This window comes from Pteropus medius, unplaced genomic scaffold, assembly GCF_902729225.1.
Source record: "Pteropus medius unplaced genomic scaffold, Ma_sr-lr_union100, whole genome shotgun sequence".
In the NCBI taxonomy this organism is placed as follows: Eukaryota; Metazoa; Chordata; class Mammalia; order Chiroptera; family Pteropodidae; genus Pteropus; species Pteropus medius.
The window spans coordinates 2,673,398-2,698,409 of record NW_024342644.1 but is presented as its reverse complement, the minus strand read 5'-3'; the positions used below and the strand labels follow the sequence as shown (position 1 = coordinate 2,698,409).

The window sequence follows — 25,012 nt, the reverse complement described above, 5'->3', positions numbered from 1 at the left end:
CATCGAATAACATTCTCCTATGTCTCTGTGTCTTTGCATAGCTATCTTCTTATGAAGACACCGGTCATATGGGATTAAGGACCCACTCCGTTCCAGTCTGACTTCATTTAACTTAACTCATTATAACTGCAATGACCCTATTTCCAAACACAGTCCATTCTGAGTTTCTGGTGGTTACAACTTCGACACATCTTTTTTGGAGGAACATAATTTAACCCATAACATCTGCGATCTGCCCTTTTATATGAAAACCAGATCTTGCTCTCTGGAGAAGCCGGCTACTCAGTTTAAACCAGTGACCCATTTTCAGAGCTGAGTTATCTATAGGCCATGGGGCTCCCCTTCAGAGTGGCATGAACTGTAGAAGAACCATCAAATTGAGTGTGAACATCTGAGTTAGAAATTCACCTCTGTCATCTAGCAGGTGTGAAACTTTGGGCTTGGCATTTAATATCTGTGACCCTCTATGTTAGGTTTTTCAGGAGGTTAGAAATGTATTACAGAAGGTAAAAGTTCCTAACCTAGTTGTTTATTGTGACTATTTTTTTTGAATTTTAAAATAAGAACATATATTACTTATAAAATTAAAATATTTTAATGCAAAAAGCATAAGGCTTTATAATCTGTATTCACAAATTAAGATATCATTACATTTACTAAATTATACCCAGTCTTCAAAATATTAATATTCCTTCCAAAATACCTACCATTCACCTTAGATTCACTTGTGCAAATAAAGCACTGGAGGCAATTGTCCATAGCACTCTCACAGTTCCATACTCTACCTTTCTTTTTCTTCCTCGTGCCTTTCATCTTTCTCATTTGCTCTTCTGCCTTTCCATTGTCATTTCTCTTCTGCCTTTCCATTGTCATTTCTCAACGGCATTTCTAAAAGCACGCACAATGCAGTCATCCACGTCTACCCTTGACATTAGGTCCTACCTCCTATGCATATGTGTGCCTAAGAATAGGACTAGTGAGTACCTAGAAAGATAAACTTTCAATTTTCCTCACGGATATCTCCATAGCTTTGGGCAGGATGAAAGTAAAGTCAACTCTAGGCAAAATCGAACTAAAGGAAAAGATGGTCCTGTGAACCGCCAAGTATTAAAAACCACAGGCCTAGAAAAGATTTACTAGGATCACAGTCCTGGATCACAGTCCCACCCTTAGAATAGGAGCAAAAGGGCTCAGCTTCAACTAAATCACATGGTTCCTGGCAGTGGAGAATGGCCAGCAAGCAAAAGCAGTGGATGCTTTATGTATAGCTGTATGTATCACATTCATATAATCCACACATATCTATTTACCAACAATCATTTACTAAGCATGTACTATGTGCTAAGAACCAAAAAGACAAAGTTGACTAAAGAAAATAGATTTGCGTCAAGATGTTCACAGTTTAGCGGAAGACGGAAAAATAGAAAACAATAACAAATCAATAGAATATCATTTTAATTCACGTTATGGAAAAGGAGAGAAGGAAACCTCTAAGTCTGCCTGGGTTGTCCGGTCTAATTCACGACAATGTCTCAGACAGATGAGAGGTAGGTAATTCTTTCTGTAGAGGGCCAGAGGGTAAGTATTTTCAGCTTTGTGGGTTAATTGTCTTTGTCGACACCACTCAGCTCTGCTTTTGTAGCCTGAAAGCAACCATAGACAATATGTAAACAAATGTGTGTGGCTGTGATCTAACAAAACTTTATTAATGAAAAACAAACTTTGAATTTCATTTAATTTTTCATGTGTCATGGGATATATTCTTTTTTGATTTTTTTCAATTATTTAAAAATGTAAAACATGTAAAAATCATTCTTGAATTGCAGGTTGTACAAAAACAGAGGGTGGATCAGATTTGGCCAGGGGCCACAGTTGACCTATCACAGACTAAACTATTGCTGCAGTCCCCTCCCTCCAGTGCATTCCCCATGCAGCCAAAGGAGTCCTTATATGACCAAATCATGTCTCACCTCTGTCTCAATGACTTTTTCATTGATGATTGTTTATTAGATTCATCAAAATTCCCTGCTGAGCCATTTTCATTCCCTTCAAGAAGCCATGCATTCATGTTCTCTGCTTCCATTTTATATTACCTAAATAATCCCTACTCATTCTTCTACCTATTTCTTCCTCCAGGAAGGCTTCCCAAAACTCTATCCCATGTCTGGGTTAAGTGTCCTGCAGTGTTTTGATAGCACTATGTATTGCCTCATATTGCAGAATTTATTGTATGTAATTATTATTACAATATATAGTTACATTATTATAATTCCCTGGTTGCTGGCCTATATCTTCAAGCTTGATAATGACACTGTAAGTCTATCTGTTTCTCACTTATATCTGAAGTTTCTAAATTGAAGTCTGGCACAAAGTAAATGCTCAATAAACATTTATTGGCTAAATGAATAATATTGGGGAGGGGTGATCTGAGGAGGCTTCACAGAGGAAGTGTTCCCTGAGCTGAGTCTTAAAAGATGAATAATAGATTCTAATTTTGAAAAGAAGTGATAGGTGTTTTCAAGCAGAGTGATAGCTATATCAGACATAGAAGTGGGAGAGAGCATTTGAGGAACTCCAGGTAGTTTGGGATGGTTGGAGTGCTTGTTTTCTGTTGGAAACATAAATGAGACTAGAAAGATAACCTAAGAATTTGTAGGCTAAGATAAGAAATTTAGTCTTAACTCTTCAGGTAATTGGGCATTTTAAAGTTTGTTGGATTTACATTTTAGAACGTTCACTTAGCTCTCATTGCCCGTGGAGATAGTTTAGATCCAATTAAAATGTCTGGGATAAAATAGACAAGATCATTTTGGCAGTAGAGATGATTAGAATTTGATGCCAACTTCACATTAGGAAATAAATTTGGAGTCTACAGCAACAGTTCACATAAGAAAGACCGTGTGAATTAAGGAAATGTTAGGGAAAACATAGTGGAAGTAGGTATTTGAAACTCAGGAATAATGGTCAAGTTGGAAATACAGAATTAGAAGAAGTTACAGCTTATAGATATATGCTGTCTGATTCGGCTCCCATGTGGCTATTTAAATTTGAATTTAAATTAATTGAGTGAGTAAAGGGGGTCAAAACATACAAACTTCCAGTTATAAAATAAATAAGTCATGGAGATAGAATGTACAACATGGTGACTATAGTTCTAATACTGTATTGCAAAAAATGAGTAAATACGTAGAACTTAAAAATCCAATTCATTGGTCACACTAGCTACAGTTCATGTGATCATTAGCCACCTGTGGCTAATGGCTATTATATTTGACAGTGCAGAATTACGAAACATTTTCATTGTAGTAGAAAGTTCTATTGAACAATACTACATTGACCACAGTTGAAGTTGTAGCTAAGGTCAAGATTGTCCAGGGAGCTCCTCAAAAAGTTAAACATAGAACTGCCACATGACCCAGAAATTCCACACTGCTAGGTATATACCCAAAAGAGTGAAAGGCAGGGACTTGTATACTAAGGCATAGCAACATTATTCACAAAACCCAAAAGGCGAAAGCAACCCAAGAGTCCATCATCAGATGACTGGATCAACAAAATGTAACATATACATACAATGCAATATTATCCAGCATTTTGATATATCTTACAACATGGATGGACTTTTGAAAACATTATGCTAAGTGAAATAAGCTAAACACAGAAAGACAAATATTATATAATTTCACATCTATGAGGTACCTAGAGTAGTCAAATTCATAGAGAGGGAAAGTAGAATTGTGAGTCCTAGGGGTTTGAGAGATTGGTGGGAGGGGCAGGGAGTTACTGTTAATGGATATGGAGCTTCTATTGGGGATAATAAAAAAGTTTTGGGTATAGATATAGTGGCAATGGTTACACAACATGGTGGATGTATTTAATGCCACTGAATTTTACACTTACAAGTCATTAGAATGATAAATATTACATATATTTTACAAAAATAATAATTTTTTTAAATCAAGAGGAGATTTTTAAGAGAATAAAGAAGAAACTGATGCCTTCAAGGAAATCCAGAAAGTCAAGGGGCAGAACAGGAAACAAGAGGAAGTGCTGTCAATGAAACCAAGGCGGAAGAGCAAAAGTAATTTTCTACCCACAGGCCCATTTGTGATACACTAACAACGATGTTCCTCATTTAAAACCCACGAGAAAGAGGTGCGACCAGACTACCAACTATGAAAAGGTAGCTTGTGTTCCTCTGCTTCCTCCTATTCCAGAACTCATTCTAATCATTGCCTAAGTGAATTGACCATCTTGACTCCATTCTCTTCTTCAGCTCGCATTTTCAAGTTATTTCTGAAAAACTGAAAAGAAAATAGCTCAAAGCTTTCCTTTCCCTTAACACTTGTGGAAATGGGAGTTTTTTTCAATGACAATCCAGTGTAGTTTGTCATTGAATGTAATGTTTAAAAGAAAAGGAAAGGTAAATCTGAAGATGGTGGTGAGGTGGCATCATCCTTTCATCTCTCCTTACCCCATGTGAAGACAGGAAGGACATCTAGATAGAAAAACCAAAAATCCACAAGCAATATTTACAACAAAACTGGTTGACAAAGTAGCCCCACAAATCCCAAAATATGAGTGAATGGGGACAAACCACCAGTTGCCAAAGGGCTGTGTGGTATTAGTACCTATGTGTGAGGAGGGAGGAAAGAACTAAGCAGTGCCTATTGGACCTAAGAATAGGAAAAGTCCCAAAGAGTCAGTAGATCTTCACTGGGATGCAAGTAGTCTTCACTGGGAATGGCAGCTGAGACTGACAGGGGTTTCTGTGCCCCTGCCAGGAACAGACAAGAACAAGGGACCACAGTAGGAAGGTCTGAAGGGACTATAGCAGTCTCATCCGTAGACCTCTCAGAACAGATCCTAAGGGCTCACTTTTAAAACAGGGAGACGCTAAGGAGGAACTGCTGGGAATGGAACCAAAACTGATCAGAACAGGGACAAGAGAGACAAAGGGATGGTCTAGAGTAGACTAAAGTAGGAGGTGGAGGGGGCATAATAAGGAAATCTCAGAAAGTAAGCTTCCATATTTATAAGAGTAGAAGATGGACCTCTGTGAAGGTAGACAAATTTATCTAAACACTCCTCACTCTAGAAGTCCAAGAATACTAATTTCACATACAAATGAGTAACAGAAAAGTAGTGAGAAGAAATCTTATATGAAAATATTATAAGAAAAAAGAAAGAAACATGAATAACTGCTAAGATAACAGAAAAGGGATTAGCAGACATTACATGCCTCAGATTTGCCAGAGGAAAAAACCTGAGTCTGACCAAGACTATGGATCCAGCTGCAAATCTGCAGGAAATGCAAAGGAGAATGGCCAAGTGCACCAAGGTGAACACAAAATGCACTATATTAATATATATATATATATATATATATATGTATATATTAAATGTACACCTGAAACTTACTGGATTTTGTTAACCAATGTCACCATAAAAAAAAAAAAAGATTCTTACCTTAACTATTCTGTAAAGACCCTTTTCTAAATGAGGTCAAATTCACATTTCTGGTATCTTTCGGGAGGGGCCGTTATTCAACTCACTACATTCTTCAAGATAAGTTCAAAGGTAAGTGAAAGGAACGAATGAGGAACCATAGATTGAAAGAAATTTAGAAGACTATTAACGTTTCTTAAATGGGCAAGACTAAACTATTATTCCTAGAGATGTATATCTGAGTGATTAAAATTAAAAGATAACACAGAGAAGTGAAGACAAAATATCTGGCTAATAGTTACTTTTGCGGGGAGGGAAGGAATTGTGATGATGATGGGGTATGTGAAAGGGAATTCAGGGCAGATCAAGTTCTATTTCTTGACCCGGGTGGTGATTTCAAAGATGTTCACCTTTTAATAATTCATTTAACTATACATTTGTTTTGTTTGGTTTCCTGTATCTGTATTTTTCGTTACAATGAAGATCTGTTTCAAAAGGGAACGAAACACACACCTTTGAGATAACAACCTTCTTTTGAACCATCTAGTATATTTTGTCTGAATCACATGACTTGTTAACCGAGCAGGAAGAGCTTTAGTAAAAGAGGTAAACTGCAATCACGTAAAGTCTAAGTAAATAGTTAATGGTAACAGTTGCTCAAAATATACTACCCACACGGGAATTTTCTAAGCCATAGTTGCCTAAGAAGCCAATTTTTAGGAAAGAGATTGCTAGGTCCTGGATGCCTGCATGGCACTTTCTCAAAAGGTGTTCTGTGGACCACATGAATCACAGTTTTCCTGCTTATAATGCAGATTACTAGACTCCAACCAGAGATTCAGATTCAGTAGATGTGACTGAGAGCAATGCTCTATGACGGAAGTCCATCCTAGTTTTATTTTAAAACACAGAAGCTCCGTCCAAAAGTACCTTCCTGGTCAAAGAACTAGAGACAAGAAACTCTACACTGGTATCTAAACCACTATCTATAATAACTATACTGGTCAATTTTCTAGGATAAGCACCTAGAAATTTTGTTATTAGTGTTTGATGTGGTAATGGCTTAAGGACACATTCCTCTTTCTTCCTAACCAGGAAGATAAAATAGAGAATGTTATTTCTATGTGGGCAACTTACTGAATTGCGATATAAAATCCTTAAAGTCTTCAACTTGTCTTCTCCAGACTCTAAAATTTAAAACTACATACTCTAAATCCAATGTGGCAACCAGATTTGGCTGAACTAAATTAGAGGCACAATTTAAACTTTAAATGTTCCAAAGAACTTGCAGGCTTGTAAGCAGTTTCCTTAATCTCCTATGCCTACAATTTTTCCATTTGAAGATTTAATATTGTATTCTCACACAACTGTTTAATAGTATTGTTTCTTAGATATATCTAAGGGAGTTTTTTAGATATATCTTCTGGATGTTGGCAAAATTGTATTTCGAAATTGAAAATGAAGGCTTATAGAGAACATTGTAACATTGAGCTTTACATACATAGTATGTATGTCTTTACATACATAGTATGTATGTCTATACATACATATGTGTGTATGTATGTGTATATATATATGTGTATATGTGTGTATACACACACATACACTTGGGGTAGAGATAGGAATTCAGAGGTTATGTGAACAGGCAGGATGATAAGGGGCAGGAAAATTAGAAACACCCATCAAGGCCTCTAGGAACAGGCGTCACCATTCTAGCTATGGCAATGGGAATTAATGGGAAGAAGCCCGAAGTCATACAACTGACTGTGGCCCTCAATCTCTAGTGCTCAAAAAAATTACCTGGAGGGACCTGTTAAATGAGTTTCTTGGGCCCTCTGATTCATTAGGTTGGGATAAAGCTCAGGAATTTGCATTTCTACAAGCTCTTTAGGTGAGTCTGTGCCAGGCAGTCAGCAAGTCATACTTTAAAAAATCTTTAACAGAGGCCCTAGCCTAGGCTGGCAATTAGTATCATCGGTGTCCAGCAAGGAATGATATCTTGGCAGCAACACACAACAAGGTGAATAGCAGCTAAGAGGTTTCAAGGTTAAGGTAGGCAGGCTAACAGACTATTATTTTCCTATGGCTGCCATAATAAATTACCACAAACTGGGTAACTGAAAACAACAGAAATTTATTCTATCACAGGTCTAGAGGCCAGAAGTCCAAAATCTGCTCTCTCCAGAGGCTCTAGGCAAGATTCTGTTCCTCGACTCTTCCAGTAACTGGTGGCTGTCAGCATTCCCTGACATGTGGCTGCTCATTACAATCTCTGCCTTTGTCTTCACATGGCCTTCTTTCCCACTCTGTGTGTCTATCCTCTGGTCTCTTATGAGAACACTTGACATTGGATTTAGATAATCCAGATGATTTTATCTCTAGATTCTTAATTACATCTGCAAAGTCCGTTTTTCCAAATAAAGTCACATTCACAGGTTCCAGAGACTAAGACTTAGACATATAAGGCGGGGGCACCATTCAAACAAATGCACAGTCCAATTCAGAGCAAGGGAAAGGAGGGGGAAATGTTGGCAAGAGCAGTCTGGCTCTAGTGCTGGAGTAGTCTAACCTTTAAGGGAAGGTTAGGAGGGCTCAGACTTAGGAACCAACCAGCAGCTGGCCACTAACAGACGAGCAGCTTAAAGTGAGATGAACAGCAGAGCTGACTTTATTTTATGATCTTGAATTTGAGTCAGGATTCTATAATCCGTACTAACCAGGACACAATTGTGTTGCTACTCTCAGACAAAGCTAAGCTGCCACAGCAAGTAGATATCCAGGGGCAATAGGAAGATTAGAGACTAGGAATCAGATTGGACTACAAAAAGATGCAAAGCACAACTACACGAATAAGTAGTAGCATAAATAGCTGCCACTTATTGAGCACCTGCTATATGCCTGGCACTTTATATTTATTATTGTCTCTTTTCATCATAACCTTTCAATATGGGTACTGCAATATGGGTTCCCATATAATATATGAGAAAACAGGCTTTTAAAAATTAAAGTTGTATAGCTAGTAAACCCAGATTACTCTGGCTCCAAAGCCCATTATCTTTGTACTAGAGCACGCTACCTCTTCACAAATAGCTTACCTCAAATTTTAGCATCTCATCTTCCAATACCTCTTCTCTCTTTGAACTCTTCCTTCCACCTCCTCAGTCTGGGGTCACTAGACATAAAAGGTCAAAATATCTGTTTCTCTGCCAAATACCCTATATTAAAAAATATAATGTTGGCTAAGGAAAGATGGTACATATTTCAAAGCTTTTTAAATCAGAATCAAAGGTATGGATCTGGACTGTGAACACTTGCTTCTCTGTGGCTGTGTCAGTCATCTTATTGCAATCACTTGTGCAAGCTCTAGCAGGGATCTTGTACACAGTCCCAAATCCTAGGTTTGCCTCTAATCTGAAGACGCAGGTTTATAATGACTATGCTGCAGCACCCTTCACCCACAACCCTCACCACCACCAAATGCATGCTACCAGGGATGTTCTGCAGGTGGTAATAGCTAAGTAGTTACAGCATTAGTTTTCTCCACGGTGACCCACAGTGGAAAACAACACTGATAGAACAATATCAAGGAAGTTGCTAATGCATTAGCCTCTAACCCAACCAGGAATTGATGTACCACCTAATAAATATGTCCTAAAATTGGTGCCAGTTCTATTATAAATGTTTGGGTCCATAGATATTTGGGTACTAGGCCATGGATCCTTAACTAGCTTGAGTGCAGGACCAACATATTCTGCCTGGTGCAAGATTTAATAGCTCATTTTGTTTCCAACAAAGTAACAGGACTGAAACATTAGGAGTTTCAGTCCCAATTCAGTCCTGAGCCTGAATTGATACATCTTTTCAGGCCTTGCATAAGACTGAGTATATATGAGTGTTCAGGAATTATTATTAATAATGATAATAAAAATAAAGTCTTGGGAAGGGGCTTGAGGTATTGTAGTCCTCATCACCCAGTAAACACCAACTCAGCAGATATTTTGTACAATTCTCAGCGATTGGAATTGTATATGATGACCTGACAGGTACACCTTTCCCCCACATTCCTGCAGAAGTTCCTGCTCAGTCTCACAGGTGCAGTCTTCAATTTTAAGAACCACGAATACTTGCACCAATATAGATGTCAATTTGACAATAACTTAATATTTTTTTCTGGTGACAATTCCTAGTTTACTAAAAAAAAGCTCTATTCAAATATCTTGGAATAAGTTTGGGTCGTCGCGTTTGCTTTGGCAGGTAACTTGCTATGAAACAGATTGTAAAGGGCTGTTGCAGCAGAACTGGTTGGGAGCAAAACATCACGGAGGGAAGCGTGTACTTCTCTGGGTTACTGCTTGGCTGATTAGAAACCCGCAGATGAATCTTAGGTTAGCCTTGATTAACTTACCTAGGTGCTTTTGGGCCAGTGTGAGGTGTTTGCTAGACTCAGACCAACACTTACGAGATTTCACTCAACAAAACATTTAGAGTTAATTTTTACTTAAAACCAATCCAGGCCTATAATGAAGCTACCAGGAATGATCTGGAATGTTAACTAAATAGTGCTCGCTTTCAGGTCAGTCCAACCTTCTGTCCTCACAATTCTATCTGCCCACATGCTTCTGTCTATCAGCCTCGGCCTCCGGATCAGCTCTCGCCGCGGCATTGGTTGGATTTCAGGAAGGGAGAAACCCATGATTTAAAGGGCTCAGTTTCCACCTGCCAGGCATCGTCCGCATAGTTCAACTTGCCTTAGTCACATAGGAGAATCTCCAGTTGTTCATCTCCTACACTGACTAGTCAAAGGAAAGAGCGTTCCCGAAGGTGTCCCCTTGGTCACCTTGACAATTTCCAAAAGCGAAACTTGCGCTCTAGAATAGATCGACACTGAGTCGGCAAGGAGCGGAGTCCCTGCCCAGGTCAGCAGCGCCCGCCTGGCTGGTGGGCGGGCACCTGGGCGGAGCCTATACCAGGCGTGGTCTTCCGTGGGAGAAAATGGCTTGGCCCCACCCCTGAAATTCCAGCCAATCAAGGAGGGCTATGCAAATAGGACCCCTGTCGCCCCGGTAACCATGATGCATGGCAGCCAATGGAAACCATCAAGTCTCGGTCCCGCTCAACGATTGGGATTGAAGTAAGGAGATAGAGACCCAATGAGCTGTGGGAACGGTCCTCCGCGGGTTGAGGGGCGGGGATATGCAAATATCATTTGAAAAGCCGGCGGGAAATCTGAGTTTCGCGGGAGGACCTTGGCGCGTAAACCGTATCCCTTCATTCATTGTCAGCAGCAGCTTCCTGGAGCCATTTTTCAGCTGCCGGCCGCAGCACCCGGGCTGCCGCTGCCGACTCGCAATCCGTTGCATCGGCCGCCCCCGACGCCTCCATCCCTCTTTGGGGCCCGATATCCGTGCGGCCGGGACCCTCCTCTCTCCAGATCCCCGATTATTTTTGGCCCCCGGGGCCTGTGCAGTGCCGAAAAATAAAAAAGAGAGAGAAGGGGCTCGGAAGCGCCGGGCGGGGAGGAGAGAAGGAGAGACTTGGAAACTCGGACTGCAAATAATAAAGAAATTGAAAACAATACATTAATATTCTATAGCAATAAAAAGAGCAGAACCGAGAGATGAGAAAGGGGATCCAGCCCGCCCTGGAGCAGTACCTGGTGACCGCCGGGGGTGGGGAGGGGGCGACAGTCGTCGCCGCCGCCGCTGCAGCCTCCATGGACAAAAGGGCACTGCTAGCCAGCCCCGGCTTCCCCGCTGCCGCCGCAGCCGCTGCCGCCGCCCCGGGCGCGTACATCCAGATCCTCACCACGAACACTTCCACCACCTCCTGTTCCTCCTCCCTCCAAAGCGGCGCCGTCGCCGCCAGCCCCTTCCTCCCCAGTGTCCCCGGCGCGGAGCAGACCGCCGGCAGCCTCCTCTACACCACGCCGCACGGACCCTCCGGCAGAACCGGGCTGCTGCAGCAGCCACCAGCGCTGGGACGCGGCGGCGGCGGCGGCGGCCCTCCGGTAATGCCCTTCTGTTCCCGGCGTCCCCAGCCCAGGCAGAGGGTGGGCTCACACCACGCGGGTTGGTGGGCGCGCTGCGGGCTGTCCTGGGAGAGCCCGGGCCGAGCGCCTTGGGCCTGGGGGCTGACCCTCCAACGAAGGTTTATTGTTAGATTCGCGCGTTACCCTTAGCACCCGTGGGATCGGGGGGCTCCGCAAGGCGCGCGGGGCAGTGGGGATTGCCTTGGCGCGAACCACACCAATCACTCAGAAACTTTTCGCGCCCCCCCCTTCTTTTCCTGCACTTTTCCCTACCCCCACTCTCCCCTCCCCTCCAACTCCAAGCTTCCTCTTTCTCCGGCGTAGGATGGGGTCACGCCCCGGATGGAGAAGGGGTGGGGGAGGGAGTAGTGAACTGGGGAGTGGGGGACTCCTGGGGGTGGAAACCCAGGGACTGTTGGGCCAAAGGTCCCCCGCTGGACTCGGAGGCCCTTTGGTGGCCAGGGGTCCCTAAGGCGTGCTCGGAGCGCAAGGGCTCTGCCACGCTGCGCTTGTCACATTTTGGAATCTGTAACTCCAGGCAACAAAGGGGCTGGGGGCAGCGGAGGGGAGATATGTTTTTAGGGGGCGGTGGAGCTGGTAGCCGGATGAGGGCTGGGGCGTGGACTGTCTGAGGGTGAGGGGCTAGGGGACCGGCACCCCGGCCTGGGCGCATCCTGGCGGTGGCAGCGGCGGCGCCCGCGTGGCCCGAGCACCCGGGCCTTCCTCGCCGGGCCCCGGGCCTGCCCTTGACCCGCCTCTCCCCTTACCCCTTCCTTCCCCGCCCTGAACCCCTCCCCGCCCCCCGGCGACGGAGGGCGGGTGCAGCCGAGTCCCCGTCCCGCCGCCCGGGTCTGTCCCTCTCTCCGGGACCCGCCGGTGACGTTTCGCACACGTGCGCGGAGGACGCGCCTGTGACTGGGGAGGAGGCGGCGGCGGGAGGGGGCGCTGGAGGGGGAGAGGGGGCACCCAGTTCCTCCTGCTCGCCGGCTCCCTGGCCTGGGACGGTCCCGGCGCCCTCGCACCCGCCCCTGGCACGGCCACCCTCCCTCTTCTCTCCCTACCCCCCTGCGGGCGCCCGCCTTCGCCCGGCGCCGCCGGTCTGCTCGGCCCTCCGGGCCCCTCTCCAGCCGTCCTCCCCCCCCCACCTCCCTCGGAGCCGGGCTGGTTTCGGAAATGCCCTTACAGCAGCAGGTTAGTGACCGGGACCGCGCGGGGGCCGCCGCCGCCGCGGGGGCACGGGATTCTGTTGGGGGCTGGAGCCGAGAGGGTAGGCGGTTGAGCGGGGTTTTGGAGTGGGAACGGGGGGTTGGGTGCTCGAGGGAAATGAGTAAGCAAGAAAAATCTAACTAAGTAAATGCCCCGGCCTCCGGTTCTGGGAACCTCGGGCGCGAGTGTCCGCCCGAGGAGGGTAGGTTTGGTGTTTACGTGTAATTTTTCCTAGGGGGCCTGTGGATGGGTGATTGAAAACCAGAGGGGGCTTCTCGCCAATGGCTGAGTTGAGCTCTGTTTTCTGTCTTCCTTTCCTTGTGCTGGAGGGGGAGGGGGCGGGTCAGAGGGTTGGGTGTCCGTAGGATTCCCAGGCCACCCGCCACCCCCTCCCTTTGTCCCTGTAATTTATGAAGCGCCTTTGAGAGATGATTTAGGTCAGTATGCAGCTTCTCTTTTTGTTGATACTAGAAAGAAGTATGGCCCGGAGGCCACCCCCCTTCCCCTTTTCTCTCCTTCATTCCCTTCCTCCATGCCTCCTGTCTTCACCCTCGTGGTCAGGCTTGGCCCCCACGAGGCTAGAAATGAACCAGACTCAGATAAATGGTTGGTTGATAATATCAATCGTTGACCTCACCTTGTTTCAGCTCCAAATGGGTTTATATTTTGGAAGATCAGGATTTCGTAGGGGTCTTTAAGAAGGTCAGCACATAGGCATATTTTGGGAAATGAGATAGATAGCTTTTGGAATAATGAAAATTTTTATTTCCTTACTCTTCCTAATTTCTCCTTGAGTTGTATCTTAACTGCTCAGCAGCCCCAGAGATACTTGCTGAGGATGTGTGATACAGTCTCAGTCAAAGAAGGTGATCGGTTTTTTGTTTTTTTTTTTAGTGACTAGGGTCTGCCAGCAGGAGGGAAACTACTGTACCTGCTTACACATACAGCATCCAGTGTGCTAGATACACAGTCGTAGGAATATTCCATGCTTTTATTAGCATTAAATACTATTAGGGACTTGACTTAAACATGCTTGGACTTATTGTAAGCATATTTGCCCCCTACACAGTTCTGTTCCTATATCATAAACCTAATCTGAAACAACCAGCTATTGATGTACTTCTTGGATTGGGTTCAGATTTATGGGAGGGTAGTTTTGATAATGGGGATTTGTGAGACCACCGGATTGCTTTTTTTTTTTTTTTTTTTAAGAATCTTAGCCTGCTTGTTGGGCCAGGTCTCCCAAACTGTCTAGCCAAGCTCATATGTTTAAAGTATGAAAAATTACCCTCACCGCCTTCGAAGTTATTTCAGAACTTTGTCCTCCTTGCCATGAGAATATAATTCCAAAGTCATAAGCCCTGAGTCTAAAGTTTGTTTTACTTGTTTCCTTATCAAAATTATATTAGACTTCCATTTAAGTCTTAAAATTTATTGATATTCTTTCCCTAAGCAGGAACCACAACATGGGGATAGCTAAACGACTGGTTGAGTAAAGAGACTATTTTAACACTTTGTGTCCAAGAAGTGGTTGAGAACTTGTGTTCAGGTGGCCAGAGTTGCAGACCTGCCAGGTTCTTCTTCCATGTTCTGCCTCAAGAACATCTAAGAACTTAAACAGGAGCAAATTCTTCACCTTTTTGAAATGAGAAAAAAATATTTAAGTACTACTGATTGCCTCTCATTTACAAGTTGTTTGATCTTAGGCAAATAATTTAATCTCAAAACAGTTTCCTCTTTTGTTAAATAGGGACAGTAACTACTAACTCGAAGGTTCTTTTTAAGGGTTAAAGATGATAGTGCATGTAAAACACTTAGCACAGTTCCTGGCAAAAAGTAGATACCCAACAAATTGAGTATGCAGTTTATAACTTAGAGAAATAGTGTAAGACTACATACACAACTGCCCCTTTGTTTACATCGATGAGCAAAATAGTTTAAAGTTTTCTAAAGTGAAATGCAACTAATTATACCTAATTAAGTTTTTAAATCTATAAAACACAGCTATCCTAGCACTAGGTAAAATATGAGACATGCCAGTATGACAAGCCTATATAGAGATGGTGCTAAACTGCCCAAGCATGAGCTTGTGCCTTGTGTTGTGGCAAATTTAGAGAAACTCATCCTCACTTTTTTGCCTGAGTTCAGCTCCACCCATGACTCATGGGCCTTCCAACTTTTGGGTGCATCTATGCTTAGTGGCTTGTGTAGAACTGAACCCAGTTGTCACCAAGTCAGAGACATGCACTAGATAAACTCAATTTTAAATGATGAACTGTTGGGAATGAAAGAGCTCTAGAGAATCCAGTCAAAAGTGCTGTTTTCTGGAACATAAAGGGCTTCTTCATTTTCTGCCTCTTCCTAAAAGAAGCTGACATTTCATTCTACTTCTGGAAAATTTGGGCTCTATTAATGCAAGAGACAATGGCCTGTTACACCTGACTTAATTTAATCCAGTCACAGCAACCCACTGATTATACTTTGGAAAGTAACCCACAATGCTTGAAATTTCCATGTAAGAATGGAGGAACCATAGGTGCTATAGCTGGGTTTCTTTTTTCCTGTGCAAGTATAAAGGAAAACGCTGGGTCCTGTGGTTCTGCACTCAATAATCTTGCTTCTGTGATACATAGTTGATGCCAAGTTTAAGCTAGTAGAGACTTTTTAGTCACTGCATACCCTACAGTGGAAGTTTTAATATAATTTGGTACCCAGACTCGGGCAATACAAATAGCTCAGTGCCATAATCAGTACCAAGGACTCTGCTCTAATCATCCTCTAAACAAAGCACCCTTAAATGTGGCACTGTGAGCTAAGGAACCCAAGCTTATGAACAGGAAAGGATTTTTTTGTTGTTGTTGTTTTTCTATAAATCGTCACCTTGTGTAATACTTGGAAGAGTAGATTCTGAGATTAATGTGCTGTGTAAAGCTAACTTGAAAACAGAAAATAATACTCTAAGCTTAGACATGACTAACAGCACCTGGAGATTGAAAGACTTTGGAGACAAGTTGCTTTTATTTTCATTTTACAGAGATACAATGTAGTAGTTTTCTTTCTTTATTGCCATCTCCAAAGATATATCTTCCATACCTTTAACCCTTTTCCAAAGGACTTAGACTCGTTCGTCAAAGCTTCAAATACTTAGTTAATTTTCTGGCTGTTTTTCTAATTTAATGTGATTTACATATATTCCATTTGTATATCCAGTTTACATTCACTTTTCCAAACTAACCAATTCCCATTTCTTTTTAACTACCTACTGTCTACTAACATCTTAATCAGAATGAGTGAAAATCAACAATTGCCTGTGCTTATCGAATCAAGTCCCTCATAGATTCTCATGAAACCATCCCAAATAATGCAAGGCAAAGAAAAGGTAGATTTCAGTTCTTATCAGATTATCTGTTTCATTTTGTTTCTTAAAGCAAAGAACTTCCCTGAATTCTTTGAGGTACTAAGCATGTGGTTTAATCATATTTTCGTGCTTGTTAACTGCTTAAAAATTGTGTTTTGAGGACTGTATTTACAATTGCTAAGAAGCATTTTCTACTAATCATTTTGTGTGGGTGGGGGGACTATGAAGGGAAGATAGCTGAGAAAGCAGTAAATATAGGAAACCACTAATGGTATCTCCTTCCTCCTACTCTGATCCTCTCTTTGGCTTCAAAGAGTGACTTGGAAAATGTATCTTACACAAAGAAAAGTTATACAGCAGAAGGTACAAAAAAGCAACAGTTGAGCTGGGGACAGGAAACTTGCGAGGAGGAGGTAAGGTTAATGTAGAGGGATAAGGCACATAGCTTTTGCTTCATTAAGAAATTGATTTCTCACTTTTGCTTCAAGACACTCTCCCCCAAAAGCATTGTGCTTTTAGAACTTAAAGAATGTGTAAGTTACAGGAATGCATTCTCAGTCTCTCCCCAACTTTAACTGGAGGGTCAGTCTTGTGGCCATAGTGGCCACAATTGTCTACAATATCACTTTGAATGAGAAGAGATAAAGCCTGCGACTTACAGGTTGCCAGATTGTATCACAAAGTTTATACTCTTTGCTTTGCTGGAGAACCTGAGCGAAGCAGGCCATTGTTTAGCTTTGTAAACTAAGGCAGGAAGTTATGTCAGTGGGAGGTTGATAGCAATGAGAATTGACAGCTGATGGAATAAGGAGGCAATAAAAGGAAGAAACTGTAATTGACTTTAGTCTGCTTTCTGTTACTGTACCTCCTCTTTTTGGGGCCATTTGTAGTGTCCAACATTTTTATAACTTGACGGTCCCTAAGAACAATACTTTAGGTTAGCACAGGCAATAATCGGTATTTCCAATGGTCTTCAAATCACAGCATTTGAAAGCTGTAAAGCAACAGAATTGTCTTGTGACCCAATCTCCTTCATTTTGCATTAGAGGAAATTAAGACCCATTGCACTTAATTTACTTGCCCAAGGTCACCAGCTACCTAGTAGCAAAGCAAGAAGAGACTAGAATTCTTAGAAGCAGCCTCATTCACCAAGAGAAAGTTAACTATGTTTCATGTACCCTACATGGGAAAATTGGGATGTGTAGAATACATTTTAGATTGCCTTCAGGAGTAGTTACATTTTTAAAAAATGTACACATACTTAAGTATCCTTTGAACAGCTGGTTTTCCAGTAATCTCAAAGATACAAAACAAGCACAGCTACTTTAGATGCTAAGTGAATGGGATTTTTTTTTTTAATGGAAGGAATGACCGACTCATAAAAACACGATAGTATTTTTAAAGCTTTATTTGTTATTTGCAAATTTGATCATTTTCTGTGGAAATGACATTCCTGGTGCTCAAAAAGTGAAACATATATACTTCACAGAAACTAGAACCTAAAAGGATTTTTGACACTTCGAGAGAGAGGCACAGTATAGCTCGAATTGGAGGTTTTGTCTGGGCCATCACATCTTTAGTGACCTGTGGTTTTCAGAGGGCCCCAGGCCTTTGCCCACCAATATTAGACTAGGTGCTCTTCCTCCAGGAAGATTTCTGGTTTAACATAGTGGCTGATCAGTTAACTCATACAGAAGAAGTCACCAGCCCCTAAAAGCCAGAACTAATTTCCTTAAAATGCCTTCTTTTACTTGTGGAACTGAGAAAGCTTAAAAATAGAATCACTTCAAGCCCTGAAGCCTAAAAGTGAAACATAATCCAAGTGGCTATAGTTCACTGACTCACCAGAGGCAGGGATACATGGCTTGTCTATAATCCACAAACCAGAAAGGTGCCACATATAGATCCAGTCTTATAGCCAGTGAACAGTAAGAAGCAATTGATGAGAGCTGTAGTTATCAGTGAAGCTGGTTTTCCCTGGAAGATTTTTTAGTGGATAGAATTCATCTTTCAGGGAGTGGAGGAGCTAAATGCCCTTGGTCCTCCCAGCCAGCTCATGCCTGGCTACCCCAGAGATCTTTTTGGCTCCTCTAGCATGCTCTTGACTGACTGCTGAGAAGGGCTTCTCCCCACTGTTTTCAGAAACTTGACTGTTTTGGCTCTGGACACGGGCTGGACACTGGGAGTCACAGGAATTAAATTTGGCCTATAGATTTTACCCCTGCTTTGCCCTTTTCTGTGTCTGCTGCCTTGAGGCTCCAGAAATATACCAGAGCAGTAGCCCTGTGTCCCCACACCATCCCTCCTGAGCCTTTCTGGATCTGGCAGCCCATAGGAAAGGAGCAGGTTCATGATCCATAGTCTCCACCTAAAAGGTAAAGTGAAGGGCAGCTGAGAATAAGAGTCAGATGATGGAGCCTGAATGCCTCATTCTTATTCTGGCTCTGCTTACTAGCTATGTGTCTTTGGACAAATCACTCACCCTCTATGTCTTAATTTCCTCACCTATAAAATGGGGAAATAACTGTACCTACCTCTGTGGGCTTAGGAAGATACAATGAATTCATATCTGTGAAGCGCTCAAATCAGTGCCTGACATGTGGGAAGGATGATGTGAGTGCTCAATAGATAACACATGGTGGAACTGCCCTTCCCTTCCACCACTGTCTATGGGCTATCCTTTTGTGGTTTATTTTCTGAACTAGCCCTAGCGTTCATTGAAACCCAAAACACCTTTCTAAAAATGGTGGTGATAGGGAGGAGTGAACTGTGGGGCAGTTTTTCTTCTAAAGGACTCTTTAGGGTCTTTGTATCACTTAATAAGCTGCCCATTGACTTGGAGAAGGAACAGAATAAACTTATTATAATAGTACTTTTGGTAGTAATAGTGTTGTGACGCAAAGCTTCATTTCTAAGATTAAATGTGTTAATACAGTTGTACGATTAACATGAATCGCACTGTTAACATGATTTCACTTCTGTACAGTAAACTGGCTTAAGACTTAATGACAGAAATCAGGGTGTCTGAGGTCTGGCAGTCTTGGAGGTCCCAGTTGGAGGTGGGAGAGGGGCTGTCTTGCTCTCTCCAGAGTCAGTAAACCTGCCTCTGGACCTTCCTTTCCCATTCACATCTTCCTTTCACCCCTCGGTTTTAGTTTTGTATCTGTTCTTCCCCTTGCCCCCTCACCTCTCCCTCTGCCTGGGTTTTAGAAGGATGCCAGAATTGCAGCCTTCACTGGCTGCTTCTATGACTTATCAAGTTAATTACAGCCTTTTCCTTTGCTTTTGAGGTAAGGAGAAATCTTGCCTTTCGAGTTTTGCTTCCCATTCCTCTTCAGGTGGCTGAGGTTTCCCTCCAGTGCATTCTTTTGCTCATGGATTCTTTCTCCTCCCACTTTACCTGGTTCTGGCTGCCATCCTTCCCACTGACCCATCAAGGAAACCCACGCAGAGCCTTCCCTGATTCCTCAGGGACTTGGACCCCACCCTTCCCTCACATTACTGCTTCCCTGTAGTTCTCAGTCTGCCTTGTATCTTCATTGTTGGTGTTGTGGACCACTCCTAAACTTGCAAGCCGGAGAAATCAGCCTTGATTTTTCATTCTATAATTCTATCAATGCCTTCTGCGTTATAGACTCTCAAATATTTGAGAAGAGGTGTTTTCATTAGACACTCACAGTGTGCTTGGTGTCCCAGTTGTCCTGTTGGGGATTCAAAGAAGTATTGAAGTGTGATCTGCCCACTCTTGGGTTTGCAGTTTGGGGAGATGGATTGGCAAGCAAGACTAAACAGTAGTCATGATGGAAGCAAGGCTCAGTTGTATAGTGTTGGCAAGAAGTGCCAGCTGAGCCATGAGAATGGGGAGGCCATGGTTTCCTGGTCATCAGTCTTAGAGCACATTAGCATACACATTTGAATCACTTGGTACTTTCAAAAACACCAGTACTTGGGCCCAACCCAGACTAATTAGAAGCTCTGTAGGTGGGGTCCAGACATGGGTATTTTTTTTAAGTGTCCTAGATCATTTTAATGCCCACTCTCAATTGGAACCTCTGAGCTAGGTGGAGGGGAAAGATTGGGGAGGTTGTTCATGGCTGGGGAAACATCATAAGGCAAAGACAGGGCGAGTCAGAAAGTACCTTAAGAAAGTACGTAAAGAGAGACGTGCTGGACTGGAGTCAGCATGGGGCAGGCATCCTAGGACCTAACATTGGTTTTGTTGGTAAAATTGGTCTAGATAGAGACTGCCTTCCTATCAGGGCTGGGCAATGAATACTGCGGGATGGGGGTGATATGGTGGGGGTGTGCTTGAAAACAAATAAGAAACGCTTTATCAAAGGGGGCCATGGGACCCTGTCCTAGACCATGGCTGCCAGAGGGAAGACCCCATTTGTTGCTAGATCTTCAACCGTAAAGTGCCAGAAATCTACCAGTTTTTAAATGTTGGCTTGATTAAAAAGGAAAATGTGTAAGCCAAACAAAATAGGTCTCTAGGCCAGATTTGGCCAAGTGCTGCCACTCAGCAGTCTCTGGTCTCTTGGATAATAATAGCTAATGTTTATCAAGTGCCTGTGTGTATGGAGGGCACTAAACTAAGTGCTTTACACGCATTAGCACATTATCCACACAACAGCCTATGGAGTGGGTATTATTATTGTACTTTTTCTTCACAGGAAGAAAAAGACAGTGAGGGGTTAAGGGACTGGCTCAGGGATCCACTGAGGGGCCTGGCTCCAAAGTCTCAGCTTATTCCTGGTTTTTATCCTCTATGTTCTCTGCAATTATATTAATTACATAATAGGAACCCAAGATACCTGTCCAAAAGAAATAAAACAACTTATTGTTTTTCCAAGTTTACTTGATAATTGCCCATAGCACTTGCTTCAAATGCCTATTTCCAAGCTCCACCTCTACCCTCAATCAGAGAAGCACCAAGATCTTCTAATCTTCTGGAACATTTGGAAAACAATGTTATAGGCAGTTAAGCACAAGCAAAGGTTTCTTAAAGCTCGAATGACCAGGTAATGCAGGAGCTGCCTGCAGAATCAGTGCACATTTTGTTTCAACTACGACCTCAGTTGGATAGAATAGCCCTGCAGATCCCAGAGACCTGGGCCTGGTGCATTGGTACCCTATGCCCATCTTCGTGGTACCAACTTTTGGATTTCCAGGTTGTTGCCAAGGTAAACCAACGAAAGAGGGGTCACCCAAAACCCAAAGGAGGTAAAATGAGAAGGGGTTCCCAAAGAACTGACAATCTTAGCTCAGTAGGTTCAGTGAGCACTGTTGTGTGCCAGGCACTAATGCTGGCTGGAAACGAGGGCGATAGTGCTGGACACCCTGCTTGGGAGGGCTGTACTTGACCCGGTAACAGGAAGGCTTTTCATTCAGTTGGGTCTGGGCCTCCCTGGAACAGGTTACCTAGTAGATCAAAAAAAGTCAGATTTCCCAGGGAAGAGAACCAGGGCATACCATTTAGAGCAGCAGTCCTCAACATTTTGGCACCAGAGACCGGTGCTCCCATGAGAATCTAATGCCTGATGATCTGAGGTGGAGCTGAGGCGGTGACGGTAGTGCTGGGGAGCAGCTGCAAATACAGATGAAGCTTGTTCGCCCACTGCTCACCTCCTGCTGTGCAGCCCAGTTCCTAACAGGCCACAGACTGGTGGCCTGGGGGTTGGGGACTCCTGATTTAGAGTATGGGTGCTATAGAGTCGATAAATCGAAGCAGCTATAGTCACAGTGTAGAAAGGCAGATGGAAGTGAGGAACAGGCTAAGGGAGAAAAGAAATATAAAACTTTTGACTCCCAAGATGTTTAACTCCTGGGGGTGTGTGCTGTGTGAAGGGAATGGTTAGTTTGGTATGAGTTGGTTGTGACAGTGGAGGCCATTCGGCTTTCTAAGAGGCTAGGACAGAGCACTGGGAATGTGGCTTTGGCAGAGAGATTTTTGTAGAAGTCTTAATGAACAAAATCACAAGCCAAGAACTGGTCTCCCTAGCTAAAAAAAAATAAATGTGATGCCACCAAAACCTTTCATTTTCATGTCTCCCTCTACAATATGAAAACGAGACAGATTCATCAGGTTGATTTTTGGGGATCAATACTGTCAGGGCTTCCAGAGACAAGCCATCCAATGTTATTTATTATGTACTTTCCCAGGTCTAGGCTGGCTCCTAGCTGCTCTGAGAAAGCCCACAGTTTTCAACCTCTCAAAGCAAAGAGCCAGCTGGAGAGTTCTGTGCATAAAGAAAGGACATATAATTCTAAGATGGCTCTCTGACTTATGTCCTATGCCTTCTGATTTTGCTAATTAAAAAAAATCTAGAATTTTTAGCATATTAAAGTTTTAAAGTGATAGTCTTTGAGTACTGCTCTGGAAGAAAGCTGTATAAGTTCTAAGTATCTTTATAATTGATATTTAAATATGTAACTTGTATTTAAGCCTATTGGAAGCACTCCTTGAATTGACTAATTTTGTTGCTATATCGAGTAGCAAAACTTGTTATGATCACACTAATAAGTAAAGTTTCCAACCTTTCATGGTGCCGTTTCTCTTGTTCGCATCTCAGATACCTTAATTCTGGCACTAGTCTTTAGGAGGTGAGATTTTCAGCCCTGGAGACTTGGTATGTGGTGGTGGGTATGGAAGGAGTGTAGGATTTGAAGATCTGACTCCAGAAACGTGCTCTGTCACTTACCAGCATGTGACCCTTTACAAATTACATATATGAACTCTACTTAACCTAAATCAGTGTTTCTGTCTCCTTCAATGATTGGAGGGATTAAATGAGAGTGTTTATAAGACATGTACTGTGTGTTCCTAACTAGTGTGTGCCCCTCACCGTGGTAAGAACTCTTGAGTGCTGGTTGAATCTAAATTCTCAGCATTTTTACCCACTTCAGGAAAAACAAATTATTGGACAAATACCGATTGTACACCTACTTTGTGCAGAATGCAGCTACCGGTATTCTGGGGGTTTCAAAGGGGGACTAAGATTCTCTTCTTACCCTCAAGGAATTTATCAGGAGATAAGGGAGATGAAACATGTCCTTCAGGAACTTAAGACAAAAGACACTGATTGCTGTAAGAAAATACTTTTTTTTTTTAGCAACACGTTTTCATTTTACATATCTTATAATAGTTTAATGGGTTCCACTCTTTAACTACAAAGTAAATTTTTTTTAAATTTGTTTTTCTTAACTTTTCAATTACAGTTGATATACAATAATATATTAGTTTCAGGTGTACAACATAGTGATTAGACATTTATATAACTAAAGTGACCACCCCCGGTAAATCTAGTACCTACCTATCTGACGCCATATGTAGTTATTACAGTATTATTGACTATGTTCCCTATGCTGTGCTTTACATCCCCATGACTGTATAACAGGCAGTTTGTACTCCTTAATCCCTTCCCTTTCTACCTGTCCCCTCGACTCCCACCGCCCCGCACCGACCATATGGCAACCATCGAAATGTTTGTGTCTATGAGTTTGTTATGTTCGTTCATTTATTTTTGTTTTTTAGATTCCATATATATGTGACATCATGTTATTTATCTTTTTCTGTTTGACTTATGTCACTCAGCATAATAATACCCTCTAGGTCCATCCATGTTGTCTCAAATTTAATTCTTTTTTATACTTGAGTAATATTCCATTGTATATATGTACCACAACTTCTTTATCCATTTATCTATTGAAGGACACTTAGGTTGCTTCCATATATTGGCTATTGTAAATGATGCTGCAATGAACATAGGGGTACATGTGTCTTTTTGAGTTAATGTTTTGGATTTCTTCAGATAAATACCCAAAAGTGGGATTGCTGATAGTTCTATTTTTAATTTTTTAAGGAACTTTCATACTGTTTTCCATAGTGGCTGCACCATTTTGCAGTCCTACCAACAATGCACGAGGGTGCCATAAGAAAATATTGATGAAGTTTCCTAGGCATCCATACTAGAATTCAGGGTGGGGGTTTGCGGGGAAGAGGGCAGAGAAGGCTTTAGGGAGTTTGACACCAGAGCAGGGTTTTGGCACCATTGACATTTTGGCCAAGTACTTCTTTGTCGTGATTCTTATGTCTTGTGCATTGTGGATATTTAGCAGCATTCCTGGCCTCCACTCACTAGATACCAGTAGCACCCCCCAGCTATAACAATCAAAATTGTCTCTGGACATTACTGAGTGTCCACTGGGGGCAAAGTTACCTCTCCTCCCATTGAGAACTACTGAACTAAACCTTTTAACTTTGGCATGCCTAACCCTTTCATGGAACCCCAGAGCTGTGATTCACTGCTCCCACTCTTCATAGATGATACAACTGCTTTGTGTAGCCAATTGAAGCCCTGTTTTAGGATCATTCATTCTATGAATTGGTCACTGGAAGCTTCTCTGTAAGTTGGAGAAGAATGGATCAAAGTCTGCAGTTCAAGGAAGGCCAAGGAAGTTTTGCACTTACCATTTACTCAGCTGGGTAATTAAAGGAGACCTTCTGCTCTGGACTAACTTCTCAGCATGGTTGTTGATCCCAGCTTCACCAGATAGTTGATTTGGGCACATCACTTCCCCTCTAATCTATTTCCTTACCTGTTAAATGAGGGGAATCGGGGTTCCTATCTCATAGAGTTGTTGTGAAAATTGAATGCCATCATTCATATAAAGCGCTTGCTCCAGCGCTGGCCAGTGCTAAACACTCTGAAATGTTTGTTGTCATCATCTATATTATTATCACTGTTGTTACCATCACTATTATTAAGTCTAGCTCCCCTTTTAGGGCAGTTCAACTGTTAGCAGCCATTTTCTTTGTTGCTGGTGCTTCTGCAGCCACCTTCCCTTGCACATCCATCCCTATGCTGGCCAGTTTCTGCTATGGGGCGTCCTATTCATTTGATTTATTTAGTAGATGTATATGAGGCACCTAGTACATGCCAGCCCTTGCTGTAGGTACAGTAAAAGCAGCA

General features: G+C 42.6%; 1 protein-coding gene and 1 long non-coding RNA gene across 4 annotated transcripts in view; one reads left to right on the top strand and one right to left on the bottom strand.

Annotated features, from left to right (window-relative positions):
* Positions 1-8,087: 8,087 nt before the first annotated feature.
* On the bottom strand, positions 8,088-11,228 carry LOC120605572 (uncharacterized). Its single transcript, XR_005653660.1, has 2 exons — positions 11,102-11,228; positions 8,088-8,620 (listed from the first exon to the last, which is right to left on the bottom strand). It is a non-coding gene; the product is annotated as an uncharacterized LOC120605572 (long non-coding RNA).
* E2F3 (E2F transcription factor 3) overlaps positions 10,608-25,012 on the top strand; it is a 70,725-nt gene continuing 56,320 nt past the window's right edge. Inside the window, exon 1 of one of the 3 annotated variants that reach the window (XM_039866457.1) lies at positions 10,608-11,455. In XM_039866457.1, coding sequence (XP_039722391.1) covers positions 11,066-11,455 — 390 coding nt within the window. In that variant the 5' untranslated portion in view covers positions 10,608-11,065. Of the gene's footprint in view, positions 11,456-12,451; positions 12,668-25,012 lie in introns of those variants that run through there. The other 2 variants (XM_039866456.1, XM_039866460.1) reach the window with 2 other exon arrangements.